This window comes from Temnothorax nylanderi, unplaced genomic scaffold (genome assembly GCF_030848795.1).
Source record: "Temnothorax nylanderi isolate EJ_2023f unplaced genomic scaffold, tnyl_v1.0 TNYL_tig0018_pilon, whole genome shotgun sequence".
NCBI lineage: Eukaryota > Metazoa > Arthropoda > Insecta > Hymenoptera > Formicidae > Temnothorax > Temnothorax nylanderi.
Window position 1 is genome coordinate 2,012,090 of NW_027249080.1, and position 24,442 is coordinate 2,036,531.

General features: G+C 45.5%; 3 protein-coding genes and 1 long non-coding RNA gene across 7 annotated transcripts; 2 read left to right on the plus strand and 2 right to left on the minus strand.

Annotated features, from left to right (window-relative positions):
• Nucleotides 1-14: 14 nt before the first annotated feature.
• On the minus strand, nucleotides 15-1,466 carry LOC139768879 (mediator of RNA polymerase II transcription subunit 29-like). Its single transcript, XM_071699527.1, has 2 exons — nucleotides 1,182-1,466; nucleotides 15-821 (listed from the first exon to the last, which is right to left on the minus strand). The coding sequence occupies exon 2, from the start codon at nucleotides 812-814 to the stop codon at nucleotides 197-199; it is 618 nt and encodes a 205-aa protein (XP_071555628.1). The 5' UTR covers nucleotides 815-821; nucleotides 1,182-1,466; the 3' UTR covers nucleotides 15-196.
• A 25-nt stretch (nucleotides 1,467-1,491) lies between these two features.
• Nucleotides 1,492-9,298, plus strand: LOC139768875 (uncharacterized). Of its 4 annotated transcripts, none has more exons than XM_071699520.1 (7): nucleotides 1,492-1,541; nucleotides 2,914-3,333; nucleotides 3,559-4,024; nucleotides 4,109-4,266; nucleotides 4,346-4,513; nucleotides 4,633-5,190; nucleotides 5,393-9,298. In XM_071699520.1, exons 2-7 carry the CDS (start codon nucleotides 2,943-2,945, stop codon nucleotides 5,512-5,514), a joined length of 1,863 nt encoding a protein of 620 aa, XP_071555621.1. In that variant the 5' UTR covers nucleotides 1,492-1,541; nucleotides 2,914-2,942; the 3' UTR covers nucleotides 5,515-9,298. The 4 variants fall into 4 exon arrangements, with proteins under 4 accessions (XP_071555621.1, XP_071555618.1, XP_071555619.1 ...); XM_071699517.1 differs by lacking the exon at nucleotides 1,492-1,541 and adding an exon at nucleotides 1,553-1,994; XM_071699518.1 differs by lacking the exon at nucleotides 1,492-1,541 and adding an exon at nucleotides 2,071-2,652.
• A 294-nt stretch (nucleotides 9,299-9,592) lies between these two features.
• On the minus strand, nucleotides 9,593-19,088 carry Nkd (naked cuticle). Its single transcript, XM_071699522.1, has 5 exons — nucleotides 17,851-19,088; nucleotides 14,424-14,644; nucleotides 13,519-13,968; nucleotides 12,650-12,951; nucleotides 9,593-12,373 (listed from the first exon to the last, which is right to left on the minus strand). The coding sequence occupies exons 1-5, from the start codon at nucleotides 17,912-17,914 to the stop codon at nucleotides 11,704-11,706; spliced, it is 1,707 nt and encodes a 568-aa protein (XP_071555623.1). The 5' UTR covers nucleotides 17,915-19,088; the 3' UTR covers nucleotides 9,593-11,703.
• On the plus strand, nucleotides 12,362-13,688 carry LOC139768883 (uncharacterized). Its single transcript, XR_011717447.1, has 3 exons — nucleotides 12,362-12,581; nucleotides 12,724-12,991; nucleotides 13,554-13,688. It is a non-coding gene; the product is annotated as an uncharacterized lncRNA (long non-coding RNA).
• Nucleotides 19,089-24,442: the final 5,354 nt, after the last annotated feature.

Sequence of the window (24,442 nt, forward strand, 5' to 3'; positions counted from 1 at the left end):
AGATAACATATACATTTCGGTTTGCAAATAATTTATTAAATAACATCTCTGTAAAAAAAACTTATTACTATTTTTAACGTATTATTATATCACGAAATAACGATCGCTCTGGTGGCACCTTCGATAACGTCTCTTCTAAAACGTTTTACCGCACCCTGAAAACGTTTTTTTTTTCTAGAATTCATAAAAATTAAGATTATTCCCCGGATGATATCGTGCGAGCGTGAGACATGAGCGTGTCGTGAATCTCGCGAGCGTACGCAACCTGCGCGCGTACCGTCATCAGAAACTGCGGGTAGGATAACGCCGCTCCCTCCTGCGTGCTCACCGTGTCGGTGCGAGTCGTTATAACGGACATTGGTAGGTACCGGACCGAACTGGAGTTCTGGGACAGACACTCCACGGAGGTCTTGAGGTGTAACTCTATTTGATCGCAAATGGAGTAGAACTCCTCCATGTTCTTGTTGAATCGATGATCCGGCTGCTCTATACCCTTCATAGTCCCTACGTCGACCAAGCTATTTTGAATCAACGTCTGCGCCGCGGTTTTGAGAGCTATAGCCAACGACTCTCTCAAAGATCCAACCAGAGATTTTACTTTGGAGATATTATCGAGCTTGTCCTGCGTCTGCTGCTGCTGCTGCTGCTGCTGTTGCTGCTGCTGCTGCTGCTGTTGCTGTTGCTGCTGCTGCTGAACCTGTTGCTGCTGCGTCTGTTGCGCCTGCTGTTGATTCTGGGGCAATTGAGGATTTACCGACTGTCCCATTTGTCCCACCCCCATAGCCCCCGGTTGTTGGATCGACGGAATATTCATCTTGATCCTATCATGTTCAATTTGTCACGTTCAATATATGCTTAATCGACGTGCAAAACAAAAATCACAAAATCTAATAAGAGAAATGCAAGTATTCTCCGGAAGTATTTCCTCAAAAGCAATTAAGAGTTTATCCTTTAACCAGTAGCAACAAAATTATATCAATTATTTTCAACAATTTATTACATAAGTATAATAATTGGTATGAGATATTTACATTCAATATTTTTACGTGTATACGTTACTTCTTTCTAACACTTGGGCAAGTCATGTCTTTTAGCAATACGAATTTCATTTACTAGTTAACGTAGTAATCGATTTAAAAATTCGTTTGATCAATTTAAAAGTACACCTTCGCACTTCTTACCGATTTCTATTAAATTAGTTGATCAAATCGGAGATCCTCGACGGCAGTCAGCGCGAGTGTATCGTAGGTTAGGTTAGGCAAACTTTCATGATCGTCGATCGTCGAAACTGGCGTTTCGGAACTCGGAGTACTCGGACTTCGGAGCGTTCGGCGCGCCGCGCCGCGCCGCGCCGCGCGCGCTGTGAATTCGCTGTATTCGCTAATCGCTGTGAATCGCGCCTTAACGTCTGGCGAGGGCGGTCATTGGCGGCCTCGTCGGCCAATCGGCGGGCGCGGCGACGCGGAGCGAGTCGAATCACGCATGGCGTCCGGGGGGAACCGACGCCATCTAACGACTGGCATTCCTGCTCGCTCCCGCTGGTAAAGCCAGGGCCATCGTCGAAGAAGCGCGGAAAGCTCCTCGTCGCTGCTCGTCGGTTCTGTTGTTCGGCGGATCGTGCGTGTTGCCGTGTTTAACCGTGCTGCTCCCCCCGTGTGCGCCGCCCCCACGTACGTCGGCTACGTCGTCGCGTTGTCCGCTATGGCGCGTGTACGCCGCGTGAAATGATAGGCGTGGGACGGGGCTCCCTGCGTGCCGGCCAAGCGTCTGGGCGAACGAGCTAACCCGAGCCGAGTGTGTGCGTGCGTGCGTGCGTGCGTGCGTGCGTGCGTGCGTTGGCAACGCAGGTCGCAGATCAGCGACGGCGGTCGGCGGTCGGCGGTCGGCCTCCCGGACACGGCGGGCACCCTCCACTTGCGCGCTCACGGATTCCTGTTACACGGCCACCCCCACCCCGCGCCTCCGCTCGCGCAGCGAGGAGCCGAGGATCACAGGTAAACGCGCGCCGCTCCGCGCCGCGCCGCGCCGCGCCGCGCCGCGCCGCGCCGTCCCGCGCCGTTCCCGAGCCGCGGTCGCGATCGCGCCTGATCGCGCCGCGCGCGCGTTCCGTCCCGCCAGCTGCGTCCCCGCGGCGAAAATTCGCCCGTGTTTATGTTTACTCCTTTAATTACCCCCTCCTCCTCCCCCCCCGCGCTCCCCGCTCGCCCCCCTCGTGTCCGCTCGCGCCGCGTATCCCGCCTTTCGCGATTTTCTCGCCGCTTTTCGCCATGCGCCCGCTTCCTCGCGCTCGCCTCTCTCTATCCTTCCCTTTCTCTTTCTCTTTCGCTCGCTTTCGTTCGCGTTCTCGCTTTCGCTCTCCCTACGTTTTTCTCCCTGCCTCGCACTCTTCGACTATTAACGGAAACAAACGCGTTTCCATTTTTTTTTTTCATCGCCGAATTACGTCCGCGGTAAGGTACCCGGATCGCTGTAGGAGTACAGAAAAGTGCCCGTAATGTACTCGCGATGATAATTGTGTTATATAAACTTTGTATTATCATGTGACTTTTTTTCTTGTTTTCTTAATTGCTCCGATGTGTTCGGGAATAGCAATAGATACGAGACTTGCAGCGTATTCAGCTTAATTAGCGGAGTAATCGTCGAGCACAAACAGTAATTGTCCGAATAACGTCGTCGCGCGAAACTTGATTCCGCATTTCGAGGAATCACAATAAAAATATAAGTAGTTGTTAACTGTACATAAGTCAACGGCACGTCACCGAAATATAATCTAATGTAAACAAGTTAATTGCAAAAGATTATTTAATCTCCCACTTGTTGTTTTGTTCGATTTTATGCATGTAAATGGAACAAAATTACTCCTGCGATTGAGAGTGAGCGCGCATCTGTCCTAAAATCAATGTACCTATCTAGATACATCGCTGTATTCTACCAGCCGCTCCATGCTCCCTATAAATGCCATGGCACAGAAAGTGGTACCAGGATCAGAGTCGGGATCGATGAAGCCCCTGACCGGCAGTGGACTGAGCTATGTCACGCTACAGCCACCCAGTCAGCCGCTCAGTCTGGTGCAGGATCACAGACCCTCGGTATATCAGACCCCGCCATACATCGGAAGTAACATGGAGAAGGAACCGGAGGCCGAGAAGCTGATTCCGAACGGTGTCGAGATTACGAAAACCGAAACCGAGCAAGATGTGCCTGCTGTTGTTAAGCAAAATGAGTCCAACAGGAACAACAATCTAAGTCCTGAGACTCCTGCTCAAGAACAACCGTGCGAAGTGCAATCGGAACAGGTGCTAACAACTTTAATGGAGTTTCCCCTGAATAATCGTAAGTAATTTTACACATTATTCCTTCCCCTCTCTCTTGTAAATTGAACATTTTTTTACTTGACAAGTAAAGGAATGTATCTAGTAATGAATCAACACTTGAAGATTTTATTGTCAAATTAATATTGTTCGTTTTGCATTGTTATTATAAAACCTATATTACAAAAGAATAAAACAAGATAAATGCAAAACTTATAATTATATGCAATTATATTTATTCTTACAGCGGTATGCCCCCCAGCACAAAATAAGGTTGAGGAAAAGAAGATTCCTGTAAATAATGGATCAAAGGAATCAGACGGCAAAACTGTCAATACTTCTGTACATATAAAACAATCTCCACATAAGCCAGAAGAAACACAAGTGAAGAACGAAGTTCCAAAGGCAAAACTCACAAATCAGAGTTTGAAAGTATCGAGCGATAATGCCGCTGCGACAGTAACTAGTACATATAAACCTGACGCGAAAGTCACTACCTCTCCCAAGACAACTAAACGAAAATCTAGAGAACTGAAAGATTTGAAGGCAGCATCCGCTGTAGTCACTGACGAAGCAAGTAAACCTAAGAGAAACCGGATTCAAACCCAGCCCTATCAAAGTCCATTGCCAGAGATCGCTTTACTGGTCAAAAATCTCAGCAAGACTCCTGGTGGTTCTAAAGCTCCTGACGACAAACTCATCGTATTCTATAAGTAAGCGTCCTATTTTGCACAAGTATTCCAACGATTTAATATCTATTTGTGAGTGTGAATTAATTGTTAAATATTTATTGTTAGAAACGAATTTTTGGCTGTGAGGAATGCAGAAGGAAGCTTTTATGTTTGTCAAGCGATGCAAAACATCTACAAATCGAGCAGACGCATCCGCATACGTTGGCTATCTCAAGATAAAACCAATGGTGAATTCTATTCACCTGATTTCTATGATACCATAGGTATTGTCACATTTTCATTTATACTATACATTTGTCTGTTATATTACATATGTATTTAATCTTATTATTTAATTTTCAGATTTTGATTGTATATTAACAAATCTGAACCTAAACAAGGTCGACAAACATAAATTCTGGTTAACCAGAATAGAACTGCTGCGTACAGAAAATATCTTGAAACGGGCTATCGATGTTGAGGCTGGGGTATCTGAAAAACCTCGAGTTACAGAAGAACATCCCGATGGACGTATGTAATCGTAATATTACACAATTATTAATTAAATGTTTAATAATTTTATAGTCTATTGTCTTTATGACAGTATTACATATGAAATGAATAACCGTAATATATTTCTGTTTTTGCAGTGGATCTGTCGCTTTATAAAGATGAGTCGCAGCTGAAGAGAAGAAAAGGCTTGCACAACGAGAAGCCGAATCGTAAAAAGTCTAAGCGTGTCGCGAGTTCTACGGATGATGACACGGACGAGGAAGAAACAGATCGAAATCGAAAAGCATCCAAAGTGAGTCGCTCGAAGAAACGATCGGTCAAGGCATTGGCGATCGCTAAATCTGTCGCGAAAGGCAGCAGCAGAGCAGAGAGAGCGCTAAACAGAAGCACGAAATCTGGCTTGGACAACGATCTTGTTACTACTACTGTTACTGCTGCTGCTGCAGCTGCCACTACGTCTATCGTGACTACTGCTACGGCTGCTACATCAGTTGCCACTACTACTGCTGCTGCTAGTGCTCCTGCAACTGCTGCTACCACTACAACCACTACAACTACTGTCAATCCCGCCACCAATGTTTCCGCCGTAGCGGATACCAAAAATAATGTAGAAACAAAGAAGTTGGATTTAAAGAAGAACGGCAAGCAGCAAAGTAATAATGGCACCAGAGGGGTTCCAAGAACAAAACCCGGAGGTACGAAACGTTTTGTATTATGCATTAAAAAGAATGATCTCTGTGCTATTTTTTTAAATATATCTCGTTAAGAAAATAAAATTTTGCCAAAAATTTAGCCGTTTAACTAGAACTTTATAAAGCACTTTAAAATAATTTAAAGATTTATTTAATTGGCTGAAGTTTGAGTTATATTTCTTATTAAAATGTATTAAACTTAAAGGTTCTGCTCAAGCCACACAGCAATCGAGTAAAATAGCAGGACGTCCGAAGCGTGTGGCCGCTACCACCGGCGTTGTTTCGACTGAGGAAGCACCAAGGAAGAAACCACGCGGTCGGGCATAAAATTAACTTAAGCGTTGCTTTTTTATGCTACAGTTACAGCCGAGTCTGTATCGTAGGCAATATGTACGTGTGGTACACCACTTAAAATTGCAATCAATTTGTTATGTAATATATACATGTACGGATCTCAAGATTCTTAAATGTATCATGTTCTGCGATAATATTATAGTCCAATGATACGGGATCAACGACTTGTGTCTCTGATTCGTCAAGTCGCATTTGAAAAAAAAAGTAAAAAATAAAAATTAAGGAAAAGAGACTCAGAGATTTATGCGAGCGATATTGTGATATCATACAAAATTTGTACATATCGTCTACGTCTCAGACTCCTTCAGGGGAAGAAAGTCACGGAATGTGTGGGAACGGTACCTTGAGTTGAGTAATAACTAATCTACAGGGTGTCACATACTAATGCACTCTTGCAATAGTCTATTTTTGATGTTGTGAGTGAACCGTACGTGATTCAGTTAATTTTAATGTACACTTTCCATTGGATATGATATACACTATGTACAAATATACATGTCTGGGAGAGGTAGGAGTTATATGTATTCTGTAAAACAGAGAGAAAGAGAGAGCGAAAGAGTAAGATACAAAGAAATGAAAAAAATAGTGTCGATAAAAAAAACGAGAACAATCCCGAGTATTACCGATCCCGCGAGTTAATTCTCGGTCGATCGATCGGTAAAGGATTTCGAAGTACAATACATTTCTGTACATTATGCTGAATCCTTGCTGTTAAAAAAAAAATAGCACGTAAAAATGGTCCAGCGCCTATATAAAGACAAGCAGAGTAAAGAAGTGCCCTGAATTGTCTCCTTGTCGAATCAAGGATTCGCGAGAGACTCGCGAGCGGAAAGTAGCACGTTGCTTATAGTTTGTTTTTTCAATTCGCACTTGCGACGGCCCGTTGTAAAATCGCAGGGTTCGTAATTGAACAGAGATTGAGAGAGAGAGAGAGAGAACGAGAGCGAGAGCGAGAGAGTGGTGCCACATTATTACGATTTTAGTTATATAGACGTAATTTTTAGGAGAAGAGAAAGAAACAATACTTATTTAGAGCGATAAGTCTTGAATTTTAATTGTATAAATCTTGATTTATATACGTGTTAATTTTAATCTCCTTTTTTTTCATCGAAGGTTATAGAATGACGAAGTGTACATTTAATATCATATGTTAAGACAGTTATGATTTATATATTTCGCCAAATTTATATAAATTTACATATATTTTAATATAGCGCATATTTTATATTCTGTACGTTTGTTGCGAAGAACGCAAGCTTGTGTCAGTGTATTTTTTTTCCGTGGAGAAACCGTTAAGAACGTGTATCGTTTGATTCGTGTAATGTGTAATGAGACATGTATGTTTCTCTTTTTATACACTATGACAGTAGAGATACGAGGATCTTGCGAAGCAGATAGATTATTTATAATGTTGTAAGAGGTCGGCGGCTTCGAGCATTAACGACGGAGTATCCGTACGTCGTCGACCGCGAGGATGGATTTCTTTGATTAGGATTCCGTGTCGGGATATGTGTGTAAACATGTGTATTTTATACATCAGACCGTTAAAGTACTGTTATTTTCTTGCTTGATTTCGCCCGGACGTAAAGCGTGTACATAAAGCGATTAGATAATCAAAATTGTGCGTACGAGTGTTAGCCTACCGAGGGGACCTTCCTTCGTGGCGTTCCGAGTGAAATTAGGACGATCACACATTGCAATTCGCTTAGCACGTATCACACGACACCCGCTTTTCATTTATGCAATTATGCAATTCTCTCGATAATCGCTTATTATTTCTCGATGATCATGGGCGCTTATACGTTGAGTGCAAACACGTGACCCCCCCCCCCTCCCCCGCGACGTCGTTTGAGAAAGGGAAAGAACACTAAGAACAGGCATATCGACCTCTGCTCGAAAAAACGAAGAAGATAGAATACGATATAATTATAACTAAATGGTTAAGGTGGAATTTTTAATTCTCGAGATGGGACACGCATACACGAGTAAGATATCAATCCTGTCATACTTGGTCCATTGCACATTGTATTTGAGAAATATACGCATACAAGGCATACTGTATAAATTTAAGTAAAGAATTCTAATAACAATACACACACGCAGAACTGTTTGCTCGTCTTATTATTACTCGATTTCGCTTTAGGAATGCTTGACGCGTTTTTCTTCTTTTCAAGGAACAAAAAAGAGAAAGGAGGAAAAGTACAAGCGCCGATCGTCAGCAAAGTGCAATACCGCAATCAGGAAACGCATAAACTGTCAACATGAAGACGATGACGCGTCGTTCGACGCTTGCACGCATCTTCTGGAGATCGTTCTTCGTTCTTCATCCTGACCTCATTAAGTGCGACTAAGATGCGTTAACGAAATGTAATTCAACGTTGCGCGAGAAATTGTTTTTCCCCCGATTCAGAGAGAAAAATGAATTCATCGCCTAGCCGGGAAACTCGCCTGCCGGAATCCTCTTCGTTCTCACACGTATTCGACCTTCATCTCAAGCTCGCTCTCTCCGATAGCTCCTGATGGACGAAACGTGAGAGATCGCCGAGATGATGTTACTACTACTGTTACACGCCGTTCGACGACCGAGTTTAAATCACGTTAAATTGCGACCATGCCAAGGGGCTACGGAGGAGCGTTTTTTCGACTCGCGTAACGATTAAGTGTCTTAACGTTAGCTCTTATTAGATATATATAAGTGCTTCGGATGCTGGTTTGATAAAGTAATCAAATAAACTAACTGTACGATGTATATATTCGTTAACATATATCGATCGTGGTATATGCGTACGATAGGACTCTAAGTGATCATATCTTTCTCGCACCGCGTCTTCTTACGTTCTTCTCGACTTGTACGTCCTCGTGGCGGTAAATTCTCCCCCTCCTCGAGTACAACGTGTACATATTCCTGCTCTCAAACATATTCGCGCGGTTTCTCGTCGTTGGATGGATCCCCTTTCCTCCCCGCTCTCGATCATGATTGTAAAAATTTTTGAATAAGCAAACACGCGTATCTTCCTTTTTTTTCTTCAAATTTTAGCTGGAATAAGCTTGCAGCTTTACGGGCGCGTCTCACTATTGATAAATTAAAGCGTGCATTATTAAGGACTCTGTCACATGCGCGAATTGGAGGGCAAACCAGGGCAAACGTCTTGCGGCTATTCCTACCCTCAAACTACCTTCCGAGACGTCGAGATTTTACTTTCGAATTTTATCTGCGATTACAATGCGATTACAAAATGAGACATATTTGTTAAAGACGCGAATATAGAACGTAGCCGTCTGTTGCGAAGCGTGGCAGGATCAACGATACGCGTTGAAAAGAAAAAAGAATGGCCGTTAAAAATGTGGGAACGATATGATGACCGATTAAACGCAAATTGAATAAGTTTCTCTACTTGCACCCGAAGTTTCGCCGAATCGGCGCGATTCGCGCGTTCTTAAGTAGCGAGAATTTTTATATACCCGTAGAAAAGAAACGTCCTCCTTTTCTCTTCTCTCCCCTGGGGAGGCGTTTCTTCCCTCTGATTTCGACGAAAGTTGTTTTGTCTCGTAGGATAACCGTAAGAGTAAGATAAGCATTTTACGATCGAATAGAGGGTGAGATACGTATTGTATTAACTTCACCTGCGGTTCACGCAGCTCTCTTGATAGTCTCGATGGCGTCGGAAAATTCACGCAAACACACACACACACACACAGGTGTTTTGTACAAAGATCCTTTGGTTATGTATGTATAATAAAGTGACGTCCAGAAATATTGCGGGTGATCGTTCTTTCGAAGCGACAGCGAGGCGCGAATCACGTGGAAAAACCACAAATTAACATCAACTTGAAAATCGTCGAGTTGACGTCTATCTTACCGCGTGCAGAAACCACGTTTCTTCTTTTTCGGATAACTGTAAATAAGCGATTCAGATTTCTCTTTCAGTCACTTTAGTTTCTTATCGATCAAAGGACAAGCGCGAATCTTTAATTAGTCCTAACGATTTTTCCACGGGATGATGCGTCGCGTCACGCATAAGTCCACGTAAAAATAAGTATACGAGTGGCATAGTATAAAAAACGTGTTTTAATAAATATCAATAGAAAAAAAAGTTACAGAAAATATCTACAGGGGATTACAAAATGTCGATATATAAAATTACATGTCCCGCAACGTAATTATCTAGGACCCTTACATCTGTCAATGTCAACTATCTAGTCTTAAGATTAGCCTTAATAGTAATATTGATCGCTATCACTAAAGGTAATCGTAATACTCTTCATTGCGACACCCGATTGAGAAGTATTGTCGATTTTTCATAGTTCCGTTCACGCGCGTATCCCTTCGCGCGTTAGTAAATAAATAGCATGCGATTCAACGATCAAAATTCCTGGCGGCGAGGTGTAACGACGAAAACGATCAGTCCGAAAAATACAGATTGCCCAGATCCGGGCACAGTCTTCGATCGTGCGACGAGTAGAAGAAAAAGAAGAGGTTTTTGCAAAGAAAAAAAAAAGGGACCAATATTCGCGAGTACAAAACGAGTTCTAGATTACAAGGCACTATAGTAAGAACTCAATTGTCACTCTCTTTCCAAGTATCCATTGTACTTCGCGGATAATGAAAGAGCTTTATTTGTCGTAATGTAGGACTAGCAAGATATACAGGGGGTACCACCGCTAAGGCATCGTTCTTCAATGGCAGATTTCATAGCGGAAATGTTACCCTTTATCGTCCCTAATCATACAATCTTTCAATTTTTAACATTATATATCTTTCAAACTGAGCCTTGAAGTTAAAATTCTATCAAGGTTTATTCGCGAACGCGAGATTAGTTGCAGAATAACGCTTGTTACCTATCTCTTCTCTTAAGATGTAATTTCTTCTAAAACTTAATTAAACTTTTTTTAAATCGCTCTTCATTCATCAATGCTCCGATATTTCCGCCGGAAAGAACTTCGTCTGGAGTGGCCGAGAGAAATGTTCATTACTAAAATCTAGACCCGATAGAAGTGAAACGCCCTGTATATGAGAGATTCAAGCGTTTATTTATCGAAATTGCGCGCTTGCTCGACTGTACGCCGTACGGGTGTATACAAGCGCACCGTCAAAGTCGCGTTTGAGATTTTCTAGAATACTACGTTCGATAAAGAGAATTATAACAACTCTTCGATTATACAGGAACATTCGTAGTGGAGTCTTTACGTTTCGAACTTGTTACGACTCTAGATCGTTTCCCTTAATTGTAACGCTTGTATACTGAAAAGATGCTCTTTGGGATATTTCTATGTACAACGCGATGGGTAGCCGTCGTAGTTTTACCGCGCTTGAATGAGAAAGAGCGACTGCATTCTTCTTCCTTTCGTCTAAAACTGTAATTTTGCCTCATAGCGCACGATAGCCCGTGTATCGCTTCTCAATTCTGGAGAATATCGCGAATATAGTATACATATTTTATTATACTAAACTGCGATCCTAATCGGGTGACGTTTCGTCATTGTCGTAGGGTGACATGTAGGTATATGTATATCGTAAGCCTGAGATTTATAGTAACTATACCTCTTTGCTCAAGAAAACCTGCGCAAATAACACATGTAATTTACATCGAGCGCGCATGTCTTCCACAAAAGTTTCTTTGAGCAAATCGCAGTACCATTTTTTACTTGCGATGTGAAAACAATCGCGTTTTGCCTAATCCCGATGCTTATAAATTCATACAAAAGAAAATTATATTAATGAGCGCCGCAAACGTCTGTACATTTGTCGATACTCGAGATAAACTCAGTCGCTTACATGAAAAATACATGACACAGCGTCATTATTTGTGTTCGTATTAAAAATAGATATATATTCGAACGATGTAATTATGTATGAATTGGTTTGCCTTCACGAAGACAAAATGGAGATTCAATGAACAATTCATAGTACACGATTTCCTAAAATAATCGATACGATATGTATATACGAGAGCTCGGAAATAAAACGCGCCATATCGAATCCTTATAGTACAATTTAAAAAAACCATTCGCGACATAAAATGTTAAGCCATTGTCCTAAATAACAACAGATACAAATTACGCCTCGAGAATTTCTTTCTAAAATTTACTTGATCGTATCGTGACGAGTTTCAAGTTGAAAAAAAACTTGAAACTCGAATTTATTTTTTCGGCTGTTGCCGATTAAACCAGGGCCTCGGCGTGATAGTGATGATAGTGATGATGTATGTGCTCGTGGACGTGCCTTCGGCTGGACGTGGCCGCCACCGCGTTCTGCGAGAATTCACGTTCGAGCCAACGCACGACTTGCGCCATCGCTCGGGCTTGATCCTGCTCCCGCGTGGCGTGCTTCAGCTGATGCTTCTTGCCCGCTCTGCTGCATGGTTGCGTATTCACAAATTGCGCGTCGTTGCGCTGCAAGTTGTTGTGATTGTTGGTAATCGTCTGATTATTAGCCGTTTGCTGGTTATTGTTGGGCACGAGGTTGACGATGTTGCGGTGAGTATTGCCGCTGCTAGGGGTGTGCTGCGGCGTGTCGTTGTAGACCGTTGTCGGAGCGATCACATTACGATTCAGTATCTGCGAATACGTCGCGTAGGTCTGAGGAGAGGAATGCGTCGCGTTGTTTCTCGGTGTCGCGTGCCGCGTTTTTCTGAGATTCGCCGACCGCGATTTGACCGGCGTTTTGGGAAACGACACGGAATGATGAGTACTCTCCCGGATTGGTTTGTGATAGTTCGCGGCCGTTTGACGAGGCTCCAGAGATGTGTGACAATCCTGATTATTATGATTCGGGTTTTCTACGTGGGGACTTTGAGATGGAATGCGCGATTGTTCGTTTTGGTGTCGTTTCCTGCAGACAAAAAAGTAGATTCGATCTATAGCCAAGATTCTTTCGAGAATTTTATCTGTTTTAAACATTATATAGCTTTATGAATCTTAATAAACAAGAAAAGTGTATTGGATTAAAAAAATAGGGATTTTAATTAAATTATAATATTCGAGAATATTAAAATATTGCTAATTCGAGGAAGAATTTTAGTTATTTATTATGCATATGTGTAAGCAAAGTTAATATACGAAATATTAATATAAACTTAATTTTGTAAACTGATCGCAATTAACTCACCGTGATGTGTGAAAACTGAGATTATTTTTTTCCATGTTGGCCTGAATAATCTCCAGCAATTGTTGCCTTTGTAGGGCGCCGCTGCGTTTCCTCTGATTCGTCGTAAGAAGCGGCGTTAATGGCGAGAACGCGGGGGAAGTGTCACTATCATCGCTCACATCACCCTCCGAGCTATTTGAATAGGGAGATGGTAAATGGGGCACCGGACCGACTCTTCTACGAAGCTCCTCCTGCTGCACTCGATTCGTTCGGGCATTCTCATCGTCGTCCTCGCTGTGGGTCTCCACTTCTTTTCGCTCGGTCTGCAATAGAAATCGAAATGACGAACAAAGTAAAACAACCGTAAGCATGATGTACCGAGAGCAACGCAATGCTCTATGTCTATTAATGCTTTATTAAATAAACGCATAATTTATAAAATAACGGGAAAAGGCGCAAATATGTTTTGTTATTTGTGTCAAAAATGTTGAAGAAAGTTTGTATATGATCTACTTTCGCAAAACGAAAAAGCTCGTATATTTAATTCATTCAACATGTAAAGACAACATCTATGAAGCATCAAACGGACAATTATAAGTTTTATTTATAAGCTCGAAAGTAGTAAAAAGCTTCGAAAGTAATTCGTAATATAATTTGACGATTACGTGAATTATTATCAAAAATCTCGCGAGAGAAAACGCTCGCAGGAAGCGCATTTATCTCTTCGTTCTTATACCTTCCCGAATCCCGAGAGTCGCGATTGGCATCCCGACTGCGGCGTATCGCGCGCATGGCTCAGATGTCGGGACGGCCGGTCGCGGTTCGCGGTTCCGAGTTCCGGCGCACATATGCATGTGCAACGTGGTTCATACGAGGAATGTAGGTCTCACCTGACAACGATACCGCGTTACTCTTCTCCTTCTAGGAACTCTGCTCGCGCCATGCCGAGCGGTAGCGGTGGCCGCTGTTGCGTGGCTGCACGGGGCGGCGTGCTTCAAATGGCAGCAGGACGACGCCGACGGGTTGGGCTGGTGACCGGGCAGCGTCGCGGCCTGTGGCGTTTGCGTGGCATTTAGGCAGGTGCCGGCGGCATTGCGCGGCGCCTGGCTGCTGCTGCTGCTGGCCCGCTGATCCGGCGACACCGTCAGCTTCACCTTGATCGTCTTACTGCCGCACGGCGGTACTTGGATCGAGGCGCCTAGCGTGTCGTAAATGGTGGTCACCAAACCAGCTATGTCGTCCTTGGTGATCTTCCCGTGCCCGTCGAAGTCGTACAGAGTGAAGGAGAACTCCTGCCGCCTCCTGTCACCATCCGCGACCGACACGTCGCACTCGAATTCCTGCAACGAGAACAAGGTCGCTCGGATTAAAGAAAAAAATATCGGGTGCGTGACTCTAATAATTACGGATAGCAGATAGCACAACTGTAGCGTGTTGAAAAAAAAGTCTAGATAACATGGAAATAATACGTGCAGTTAAGAAAGTATGTTACAGTCATTGTACATTTCTCTTTTATTTATATAATTTCTTGGGAATTCTCATTAATTTAACTGATAATAACTATCAATTTTCGCCAATTAATTAACATTATCAAGTGAATTATAAAGTGAAAACAAAACATGAAGGAGAAATGCAAAATAAGAAATTATCGTTACACGAATAACATTTGTCGCGAATTAAAAATAAGTAACGAACAATGCAATCTTTATGCAAGATATCTTACTGGACAGTATTAACAACGGCATTTCGTTCCCTCGTTCCCTACCAAGATATATAAATAATAAAAATATTTCACCTCGAAACTAAGCTGTTTCGTTGTGCCGCAAGTAGGCTGTTCATCGTTACCGGTAGGTCCTGCAGGTACGCTCGTACTATCGGGCGCAACTGGCGGCGACTCCACGGGAGAAATTAAAATCGGTTGCGACTCCGTCGTCGGTGGTGACGAAACGTTGCAGGCCGTCGGGACGCCCGTGAGCAACTCCTCGGAATCGCTACCCTCCGTATTGGTCCCTACGACTGAACAGGTAACAAGGAAGATTCGTTATGCGAGGATGCACAAGCAGCTGAAACTTTGTTCGACCTGCGCAACTCCGTATCTCTCTCCCTCTCTCTCTCTCTCTCTTTCTAGTAGCGTACAAGAGAACCAAGATTAGACTCGTCGCGTTTTTCTTTTCTATCTTTTCCATCTTAAGCGGAGCAATGATTTTTCGGGATCGTTTTATTGTATATCGACGCGTAAACGCGCGATTGGGATTGGGCGCGGCGCGAGCCGGGAACGCGATCCGGGAAGCCGTTCTCCAGCTCGCCCGCTCGCTTTCCCGTCGCGCACGATCGCGATTTCTGCCCTCGGGCTGCGAGCTGCGAGCTGCGAGAGAGGCAGAGGAGCGAATAAAAGGCGGCATTTAACACGCGCCGCGGCATCCGCGACCGGTGGCGTGTTTGGTGCACAGACGGTATTTTTACGCTTCTCCGCGCCGACAGTCGCGCGGCGCGGCGCGGCGTTCCATCGGGGAGGAAGCCTTTCAGTGACTGGTATAACCGGGGGGAAGCAGCTGGAATTCTAACCAGAACCATCGAATCTCAATGCCGTGAGGTTTTACGCATCTTTCACCGGCGCGGGCGCGAGCGGTGAAATCCCGATTTTCACAATTTCAAAGAACGAGGATCTCGACGCTCGTAAAAAAAAAATGGAAAAATTCCCGCGTTTGCTTTCGCGATCGATATCAAATATGATTTCCAACAGACAGGAACTACAACGTGGTACGACAATTTTCAAAGTTTTCTTTTTTTCCTCGAAAACGGAGCCTCGCGTACTAAATTTTAATCTATATTTCTTGCTTTTCGTGAGCTCTTTTCCGTTGTCCGACGATATATTGAATTTGTAGAACGGATTTAAAGTTAAACATCTAATTGCAAGCGCGAGGAATTGCAGAAGTAAAAATTATATTTTTCGTTTCTTGATATCGCATTACGAGTACGATTCTAAGCAGATTCCAGACTACATCTGGATCGAATTTTACTATATCGTATTGTACTGTGCTCGCTATCCATTTTCATCGAACTTGTAATGCAGGATCCATTGTATAAGGAACGCAACGTCAGCTCTAGGGTGAAAAGGACGATGTCAAGCCGCATCTCGTTCCGCGTGTCCGGCATCTCGGCTTGAATAGCATTTCGGCTTTTATGTCCTGAATCGCGAGCTTCGGTTTTATCGTCAACCATTGTGTAATGGGCCGTAAACTCGTCCCACCTAACGGGCACAAAGCGCGGATGTGCGATAGACGTGGCTGTTAAACTCGGACTCGACAGAGATACTCGACAACTCGGCGCGTACGCGGTTTCGCGTTTTACGTATGTATGCGTAAGAGGTGAGCACAAATCCACCTCCGACATTCGATACCCGCTACCATCACGCGCGAAAAACTCACGAATAAGTATTCGTGCGAGTTGCGGCTTGACGAGCGATCGTTAATCTGTCTTTTCAAATGGTGCCTGTATATAATACGGAAAAAGAGATGCGTTACAATCTAAATCTTAATAATCATATCAGAACGCAATTGCTGTATTTATATTGAGACTCGTGGGCCGTTCCGTACATTTCAATCTTTGAAGATCCTTTCAGACTTTCACGTTATCGTTATAAGCAAATCTCATAAAGCTAAATATAATAGAAATAATAATTATTAATATATATTAAAAATATAAATTATTGAATAAAGTTTGTAAGACATTTATCTTCATATATTATATTATAATCATTTTAAAAAGGCGTTAATTGCTGCATGTAAATTAACAAATTTTTTTATCTGGTAATTGAGATTCATGGAAATCGTGACGGGAAATTAGATAACCGTGGATGAGAAGGAGCCTCGAGTAATTTTGTTGTCGCTGAACGCACGCACCGCAATTTCCGCGCTATTTTCAACGACGCGTTACGGAGACAAGCGTATAGGTATAGACTATAGACACACAGGCCGAAAGCTAAGAAAAGTATGATGTAAGACCACGTGGTATCCGCCTCGATAACATCTTGGCATTATCCACCGCTGACGACGGTCATTCTTTTGCGGCAGCATGATTGATCTTTCAAACGCCACCGCTGCGCTAATCATATTCTTTTTCTCTCTACACTGCTTTTCCGTTGAACCTTTTCCCCTCTCCGCCCCCCCCCCCCGCCCCAACCATCGCTCTTTAACGGCTTGCCTGGTTTTTCTCAGGTATATCCGAAAGTCGTTTTGACCTGAGGGAAATTTGCTTAAAACCTTAACAAGAGATATACAATGGAATGCAAATGGGAAACAAGCGTATCTTCGACAAGACTACATATACTAAAAAGGAGTCGGGACTAAGCCGTAACTAAAAATTTAATTTCGAAGGCTTTCTTTTTTCTTACGTTTCTATCTGCTTTCTAGGAATGTACCTGATAAGAAAATGGGTTGAAGAGTAGTTCACTTATAAATGACAGTTTTCTTTCGGGTTATCTCTCGTCAGGTATATACGTACTTCAATCCCGGGCATACCTAATCTTAAAAGGAAACTTATCGTAACAAAATCAATCTCGTTGGCAGGCGAAACAAATTGAAACAACCAAAATTTCAATGATATTAAAGTTAAACATTGATTCAGGGATTTATATGTTCCGCGAATCTGTTGTGTACAGAATTCTTTAAGACGGTTTTATCGAGTTTTGCGACAAACGTTTGCGTGATAATCATTCTCGCTCTTCACAGTTCACAGTTAAATCGCGTTATCATTGTATTTAGGAAACATTTCGTAAACACGATATACGGCATGTCGTAGTTAGAGCAGGCAGATATAATTATACAAATAATTTGAAACAAATACCGCATGAGCTTCTCGAACAGATTATCAAGCTAATAAACTATAATTGTTCGTAACAATCAGGGAGAGTTTAATTCAATATTATTTCACCGTCACATGAGAGAAACCGCGTAACTACGTAGTTTTTAAATGTCTGAAATAAAGCCAACAAGATGTGTGTATCATGTGTACGCGGTCTCACATGTTTATTGTTTGTATTAGCCGTAATCAGAGCTCGTTAAAATTAAAGATTCATCCGAAAACTGTTAATAAGAGAAATTAGCAGTAACTTGAATCAGCATTGTGGGTTTCTATCGCCTTTTTCAGGGCCGATTCGAGTGCAGCCCGAGAGTCTCAATATCGCAGCATGCGTTCCCCGAAAGGGAAGGAACGATCATTACCAGAAAAGGGTCTGTAGCCAGCGAGGAACCTTGCTCGCCACCACTTTACCAATCCGGTAGCCATGGGACCTTCATGCGTGCGTGCGTACGTGCGTGCGTGCGTACGAGCGTGCGTGTGTGCGGGCGACGATCGCCGTGATCCCTCTACACTTGGGCTCCCCGCTCTCGGGATCGGCGGCACACTTTGTTCCTCCTCCGTAACTACCGACACGCCGCCGCGGCCTGCGCCCTGGATGCATACGCGGTCGCGGTACGTGCCGCGCCGTGCCCTCTCCCTCGGTACTTCCGGTTAGGCGCACCTCTCCGCACCCCGCGCTCGATCTGTCATCCGGCAGCGGCTCGTGAACCTCGTGAACCATACGAGAGGCACAAACGCGCACTCGGCTCGACTTTACGTACGGACCGTCAAAATTTTTCGAACGGATAGGTAGGGCCGTTGCCGTCGTCGCGTCGTTGCCGTCACCGTCGCAGACGCACACTGTACGCACGTGTTCGTCGCGGAGCGTGCCTCTCACGACAGCGGGCAGTCGGCACTCACTCGGAAACGTCGCGCGGCACTGCCGGGAGTGCCGGGAAGACGATGCGGTTTTGCCGCTCGCGCATCGAGGCGAAACGAAGCGCGGACACGAGGCACAGAAAAAAACCTCCTCTCCTCCTCCACCACCTCCTCCACCTCCTCTTTCTCCGCGCAAGCAGGTAGAAACCCGCCCGTCACCGCGGTTCGGACACGACTACGGGCGCTCGTCCTCGCCTAAAAGCACGTTCCCCGTAATTCCCCTACCTACCCGCGCGCCATACCGCCATACCGCCATACCACCACTACCATCGTCACTGTCGACACGGCACCATCGTCGCAGCAGCCACCATCATACCAGCCAGCCAGCCAGCCAGCCAGGCAGGCAGGCGGCCTGGCAGCGTGGCGCAGCCCGTATTCCTCGCTTCGTCGTCGGCCTGGCTTGGTCGGCCAGTGCCGAGCCGAGGATACGCGGACCCCCGAAGGTAGGAGACGCGCGGCGCGGACCGCGGAGCGGCGCGGCACGGCGGCTCTTCAACCTCTACCTACTCAGCCTACTCTTCTCTTCTTCTCTTCTCTTATTTTCTCTTTCTCCTTTGCATACCCGTTCGCCAGAGAGCCAGCGTTCAGCGCTCTGCCGTCTTCCTGCAAGAATCTCGCGGTGTGAAGTGTGAAGCCCCGTTTACACGACCCAGAACTATAACAGTACTTTGTCCACATAATTGCAGACGCACGCCGCATCCGCGACGAATTTCTTTTAATTCGTGCGCTCCTCCTGTATAAAAAATATCCTTCTTCCTCTCATTTCCACGCAACATCCCCAAAAACCAATATGCAACGAGCTAACAGCTAATAAATTGGAACTTGAACTCATTGGAGTAATCTCTAGCTTTAATTCGCCAATTATAAAAAGATTCTCTGTAAAGACGATATTTCCTTGTAAGAGTACAACGTAATTTAATTAATTCGATTGATTCGCTTTCTCTCGATCGTTCTCATCGATCACTTATAAATAGCGTGGGACAGGCTTAACGACGAGGAAGGACCAGCTTCGCGGTTACTCCGAGTTTCGAGATGCGAGAAGAGACGACGCCGACGCCGCGCCGATCCGACGCTCGGTGCCGTCAATCTCGGAGGCTAACGCGAATTTCGTTGCCGATCGTCACGATCGCTGAGCGACAATCGATTTCCGTTATCTTCCGGCACGTCAAATCGAACCTGCCTTCCGAAAACCGACCTCGTTGCGTTCGTTGAACTCGCCGATTTATCGCGCGTTCGACGTCGCGGCGAACCGTTCTTTGACTATCTTCGAAATTTACTGGAGGCTGGAGAAACGAACGGACGCTTTTGTTACGCGATGATTCTGACGCGGAATGTATGCCTTGCGTTTCTTCCGCGCGAATGTACCAATTTTTTGTCGATTGCATAAAGTAATTATCAGATCTAATTGCTATTCGAGAGGTTACAATATCTGTATTGTACGTAATCTTTATTTTTAACCAAATTTGTTATATATAAATTGTATCATAATGATTTATCACTGATGTAACAATGATTAGTCAACATTGTGTCAATATTTATCAAACGCGACAACAAATATTAATATCGGAAACAAAGTTCTTCCGTGTCCTTAATCCTCGACGCATAAAAAAGAATTTTATATAAATACTTTATAAACTACCAACAGGTATTCTCTTTAAATTATTGTTTTATTTATTAATTTGATGCTTTTGTCAGCTTTTCCACCGACTACAATGCTCGATAAAGAAAAATCAAGTTAGATTGTACTTCTCGTAGCGCCATGACATAAAATATGACGCTATTTATCTCGAAAAATTGTGACCTGAATTATAGTAATCACGCGTTAGAGTAATCGCCCGAATTTAACGGCGGTACTTGAGAATCGATAACCAAAAGCTTGAATTCGTTTTTTTGCCATCGTCCCGCGCGGAATATTCGCGCGGTAAATAATGATTCCTCCTCCCGCGTGTGTAAAATTACGCACGCGGAAACTTAATCGCGCGGATTGTTATTAAAAAGAAAGAGAAAGAGGAAACCCTACACTTCCGGCCTATTTCCGCCGTAAGCCGTACGAATCGATACCCTCGTCATTGAGATCACTTCGGTGTTTACGTCGACGACACACACGCGCGTCATCGTTCACAAACGCGCGGTCGTGTTGTTTCGACGCTTCAATGAATCACGAGTCAGAGACGGAGAGAGACGGCGACGGGGGTAGAGAGAGAGAGAGAAAAAGGGAGTGGGTGAAAAGGGGAGAAAGGGGAGTGGAGGGTGACAGGCAAATTAGAGAAATGCGCGCTCCGATTTCGCGTTTCTTCTTTTCGTCGGGACACATTCTTTATTTACATTGCTTCACCGAAACCGCTCTCGCGGCTGAGAGTGCTGCGCAATACCACTCGGAAAGTCCGTCCGTGTCAAATCGGAGATATTCTTTTTGGAGACTGTACCCGCACGCTATTATCTCCTAGCGGTGTTTCAGAAGAAACATAGGCGTCGCCGCGCGGAAGGAGTCTCGCGGGGCTTGAGTCGCTTGGGTGTAGTGTGTTTCGGGATACCTTCCATCTCTCGTTCATCCTTCAGCAACCTCCTTCTTCCCCCCCCCCCCCCCCCCCGTAGACGTCCTACTAACGTGCCGTGCGCTACTGTTAGCAGCACGCTCGATCGAAATAAAAAGAAAAGAGAAACAATTAACTTGGACAAAAACACGACAGGCCCCCTTTGTATGCAACGTCCCGCGCTGACTGCGTAAGCGCGAAATTAAATATTATACGTCGCGAGATACATATATACTGACACCTCTATGCTTTTACATAGTCCCTCGTCAGTCCCTTCTCACGTTCTACGGCGTAATATGATTTCAAAAAATAAAACACTAAATAAATCTTTAATCTCAAAACGTACCTATACCTTTTATTAATCCATCTATTCTTGAATTCTCGCGTAACGAATAATAAAGATTGAGAAAATCAAATTATACGTGTTGCACTTATTTCGTTTTTAATAATTTTCAAAAGTAGGCATACGCATTTTTTTTGAAGAAGGTTAATTTCACTGAGAGGTAATTTCTTCGATTAATACTGGTGTATTGTCCGAACTCTCAAAAAGAGAAATATTAAAATATTACGATGTTAAGGACGATTTACAGATTTTTCTATTTCAAGAATTTACCCAGTGACAACGATTAGTAATGCATGAATACGTTTTCTTAATTTTTTAAATTTATATTTATTAGACGCTGTTTTCTTCATTAAAATCAAATCTTATTCCGTTTATTTTAGTAACACGCATTTAATCTCGATTAAATATATCCGCGAAGTTGTATCTTAAAACGAATCGTACAGACCCGACGTAACAGCAGAATCGAGTAACGACAGAATCCCTGTTGCGGATGCAACACAGATTCTCCAAGAAAGAGAGAGAAGGAAGAAAGAGAGAAAAAGAGAGAGAACCAAATAAATACGGCGCAATTCCACCGTTCGGAATTTTCTATTTAATTCCTAGGACGAGTCCCCGGACGGCGACGCCACTGAACGACCGGCCGGTCGGTCGGTCGGTCGGCGGACGGTCGGCCCGAAGCATCCCTCTCACACTCCCTATACAGAAAGGCTCTCTACCCGCCATGCCACGCTACGCTGTGCCGCGCCATGCCTTGCCATGCCGTGCCGTGCCATGCTGTGCCGTGCCGCGTTGCGGTACGGTTTGCCGTGCCATCCTCAGCCGAGTAGCGTGGCTAGTTGTTTCTTTTCTTTATTCCTTTGTCGGAAAGTCGGCGGCAAGTCTCGTTTTTAAGAGGCGGCAGAGAGGGCCGGGTGAACGGCGAGCGGCGCGGCGGAGCGGAGCGCGGCGATGGCAGGACGAGAGGCAAAAGGGAAACGGCGCGGCAACCAGCGAGCGGGGGTTGCGAGGGGTATCGGAGGGAGCCAGGATGGTGGCTCGGTGCGGCCTGCCTGGGTAGAAGCAAGAAGGGGACCAAGGGGGAAGAGGAGCCCCGCGCACGAACCCGCGCTGTTCGTCGGTGAGGGGAAATAAAACGCGCAGCTCAAAAACGCGGGTACAGACTAATCTCGAAATAACGCCGGCAGCGGGCACAAACTCTCTCCCTTTCTCTCCCTTCCCCTCTCCCCTCCCTCCCCCTCTCTCTCTCTCTATCTGTCCGCGGGTGTTGAATTCGAGTCATCTATTAATAATAAACTATTTCCAGATGCGTCTTGTGCCACCATCAGGAACTCAATCGCTGCTCCCTTTCTCCCTTTCTCTCCAGCTTCGCCCAAGCGCTTTGATCTCGCCAGTGATCTCACCTGTGCGTCAGATCGAGCGCCAAAGAAGAACCGAAACCGATTATAACTCGGATTCGCGTTCGATCTCATATTAGTCGCATCAATCAGCGTATTTCTAATCTCTAATCCCTTGGCGAACGAATGTAAGTCGAGCTTATTTGTCTCGGACGTATCGGAAATTGAACGCGACGATGTTACGTCAATTTCAATTATCCGGCCGCGAAAGGAGGAGATATAGATAGCTGGACGCCGCGTATTCGCGATGTCAGGGTCGCTAATTAGATCCGCGGGGATATGAAGCTTGTCACGCGGATCGGAGATCGGGATGTCGATCGAATCGATCGAATCGACCGAATCGAGCGTCACGCGCGCGATCGCGTCGATTAGACGGTAACGGCGTCAAAAGGGCGAGGTAAATATTTATCGCGAGGGGGACGATTTGAGGAGAGGAACGGGAAGAGGGCCGCGAGATGCACGGGGGCCCCCGAGCCCCGAGACGCGCTGGACAGGATACGGAGAAGGCTATAATGCCTATAATACAGTTTTGCCGCGAGCGAGCGCGGAGAGAGAGCGGACTGCGGAGAGCGACTCGTCGCTCACCGCTCGCCGCTCGCCGCTCGCCGGCCAACCGGCGTCGGTCGGTTTTGCTTGTTGGGCTCTCTCGGGCCTCGGCGAAGGTTCGCCGGATGATACCGGGTGGGAAAAGGGAAGAGAGAGAACGCGCGCAGGGTAGGGGACGGAGAGAGACTACGGCCGGAGAGGTCGGAGCGGAGGAACGAACGGACGAACAGACGGACGGACGGTGGGAGCCTTGGTCGTGTTACGGCGCGGGGGAAAGGAGGAAGCGGCCGCGGCCGCGGTGCGTTTGATCTCGGCCGCGGGCGCCGACAAAGCGTTCGTCCACTCTCCTACAACGGCGGACCGTCCCTTGGGTGCGCGCGCGAGAGCGGCATCCATGTGTTGGCCGAGAAGGAGAGGGAGGCTGAACGAGCGAGCAAGCGAGAGCGAGAAAGACGCGAAGCGGAAAGGAGGGAGAAAGAGCGAGCGGGACGGCAAAGGACCGCGCGAAGAACGAGAAGGACGGAACGATCGGAGTGGCTGAGCTGGAAGAGAGAGAGAGGACGATGTGAAAAGGAGGAAGATGGAAAGGAAGGGGCGAAGGGGGCATGAGGGATCCGTTCCACGATTCATCGTGCTGTTGCCGCTGTTGCGCTCGCTCTAGCATGGCGCTCCGCCACGCCACTCCCTCGTGCCGGTGGTACCCACACATAATATCCACGCATACACGCGCGTATACGCGCGCGCATCATCGGGTTTGCTATTAATAAATAATGCTCGCCGTAGTCCGCATTACAACTAAGATTCCTTCCCACACCATCGTCGCGGTTGTTGTCGTCGCGAGGATGTATTCTCGATTTCGAACACTCGACCGCTCGTGAACTCCGCCTTCTCTCCTTCTGTCCCCGGCCGACAACGACGGACATGCGGTCTGTCACATCGCGGAGGGACGCATTGATGTTCACGGCCTCTCTCTCTCTCTCTCTCTCTCTCTCTCTCTCTCTCTCTCTCTCTCTCTCTCTCTCTCTCTCTCTCTCTCTCTCTCTCTCTCTCTCTCTCCCCCCCCCCCTCCCCTCCCCGTGTGTGTCGGATCTATACATGCGCGCGCGTTTCGTGGGATCGCCACGATGGAGAAACGCGTCAATTATTTCACATCGAGAAAAAGTTGCACCGGAGAAAAGACGGAGAGATAAAGAGGCGGGGAGAGAAAGAGAGGGACGAG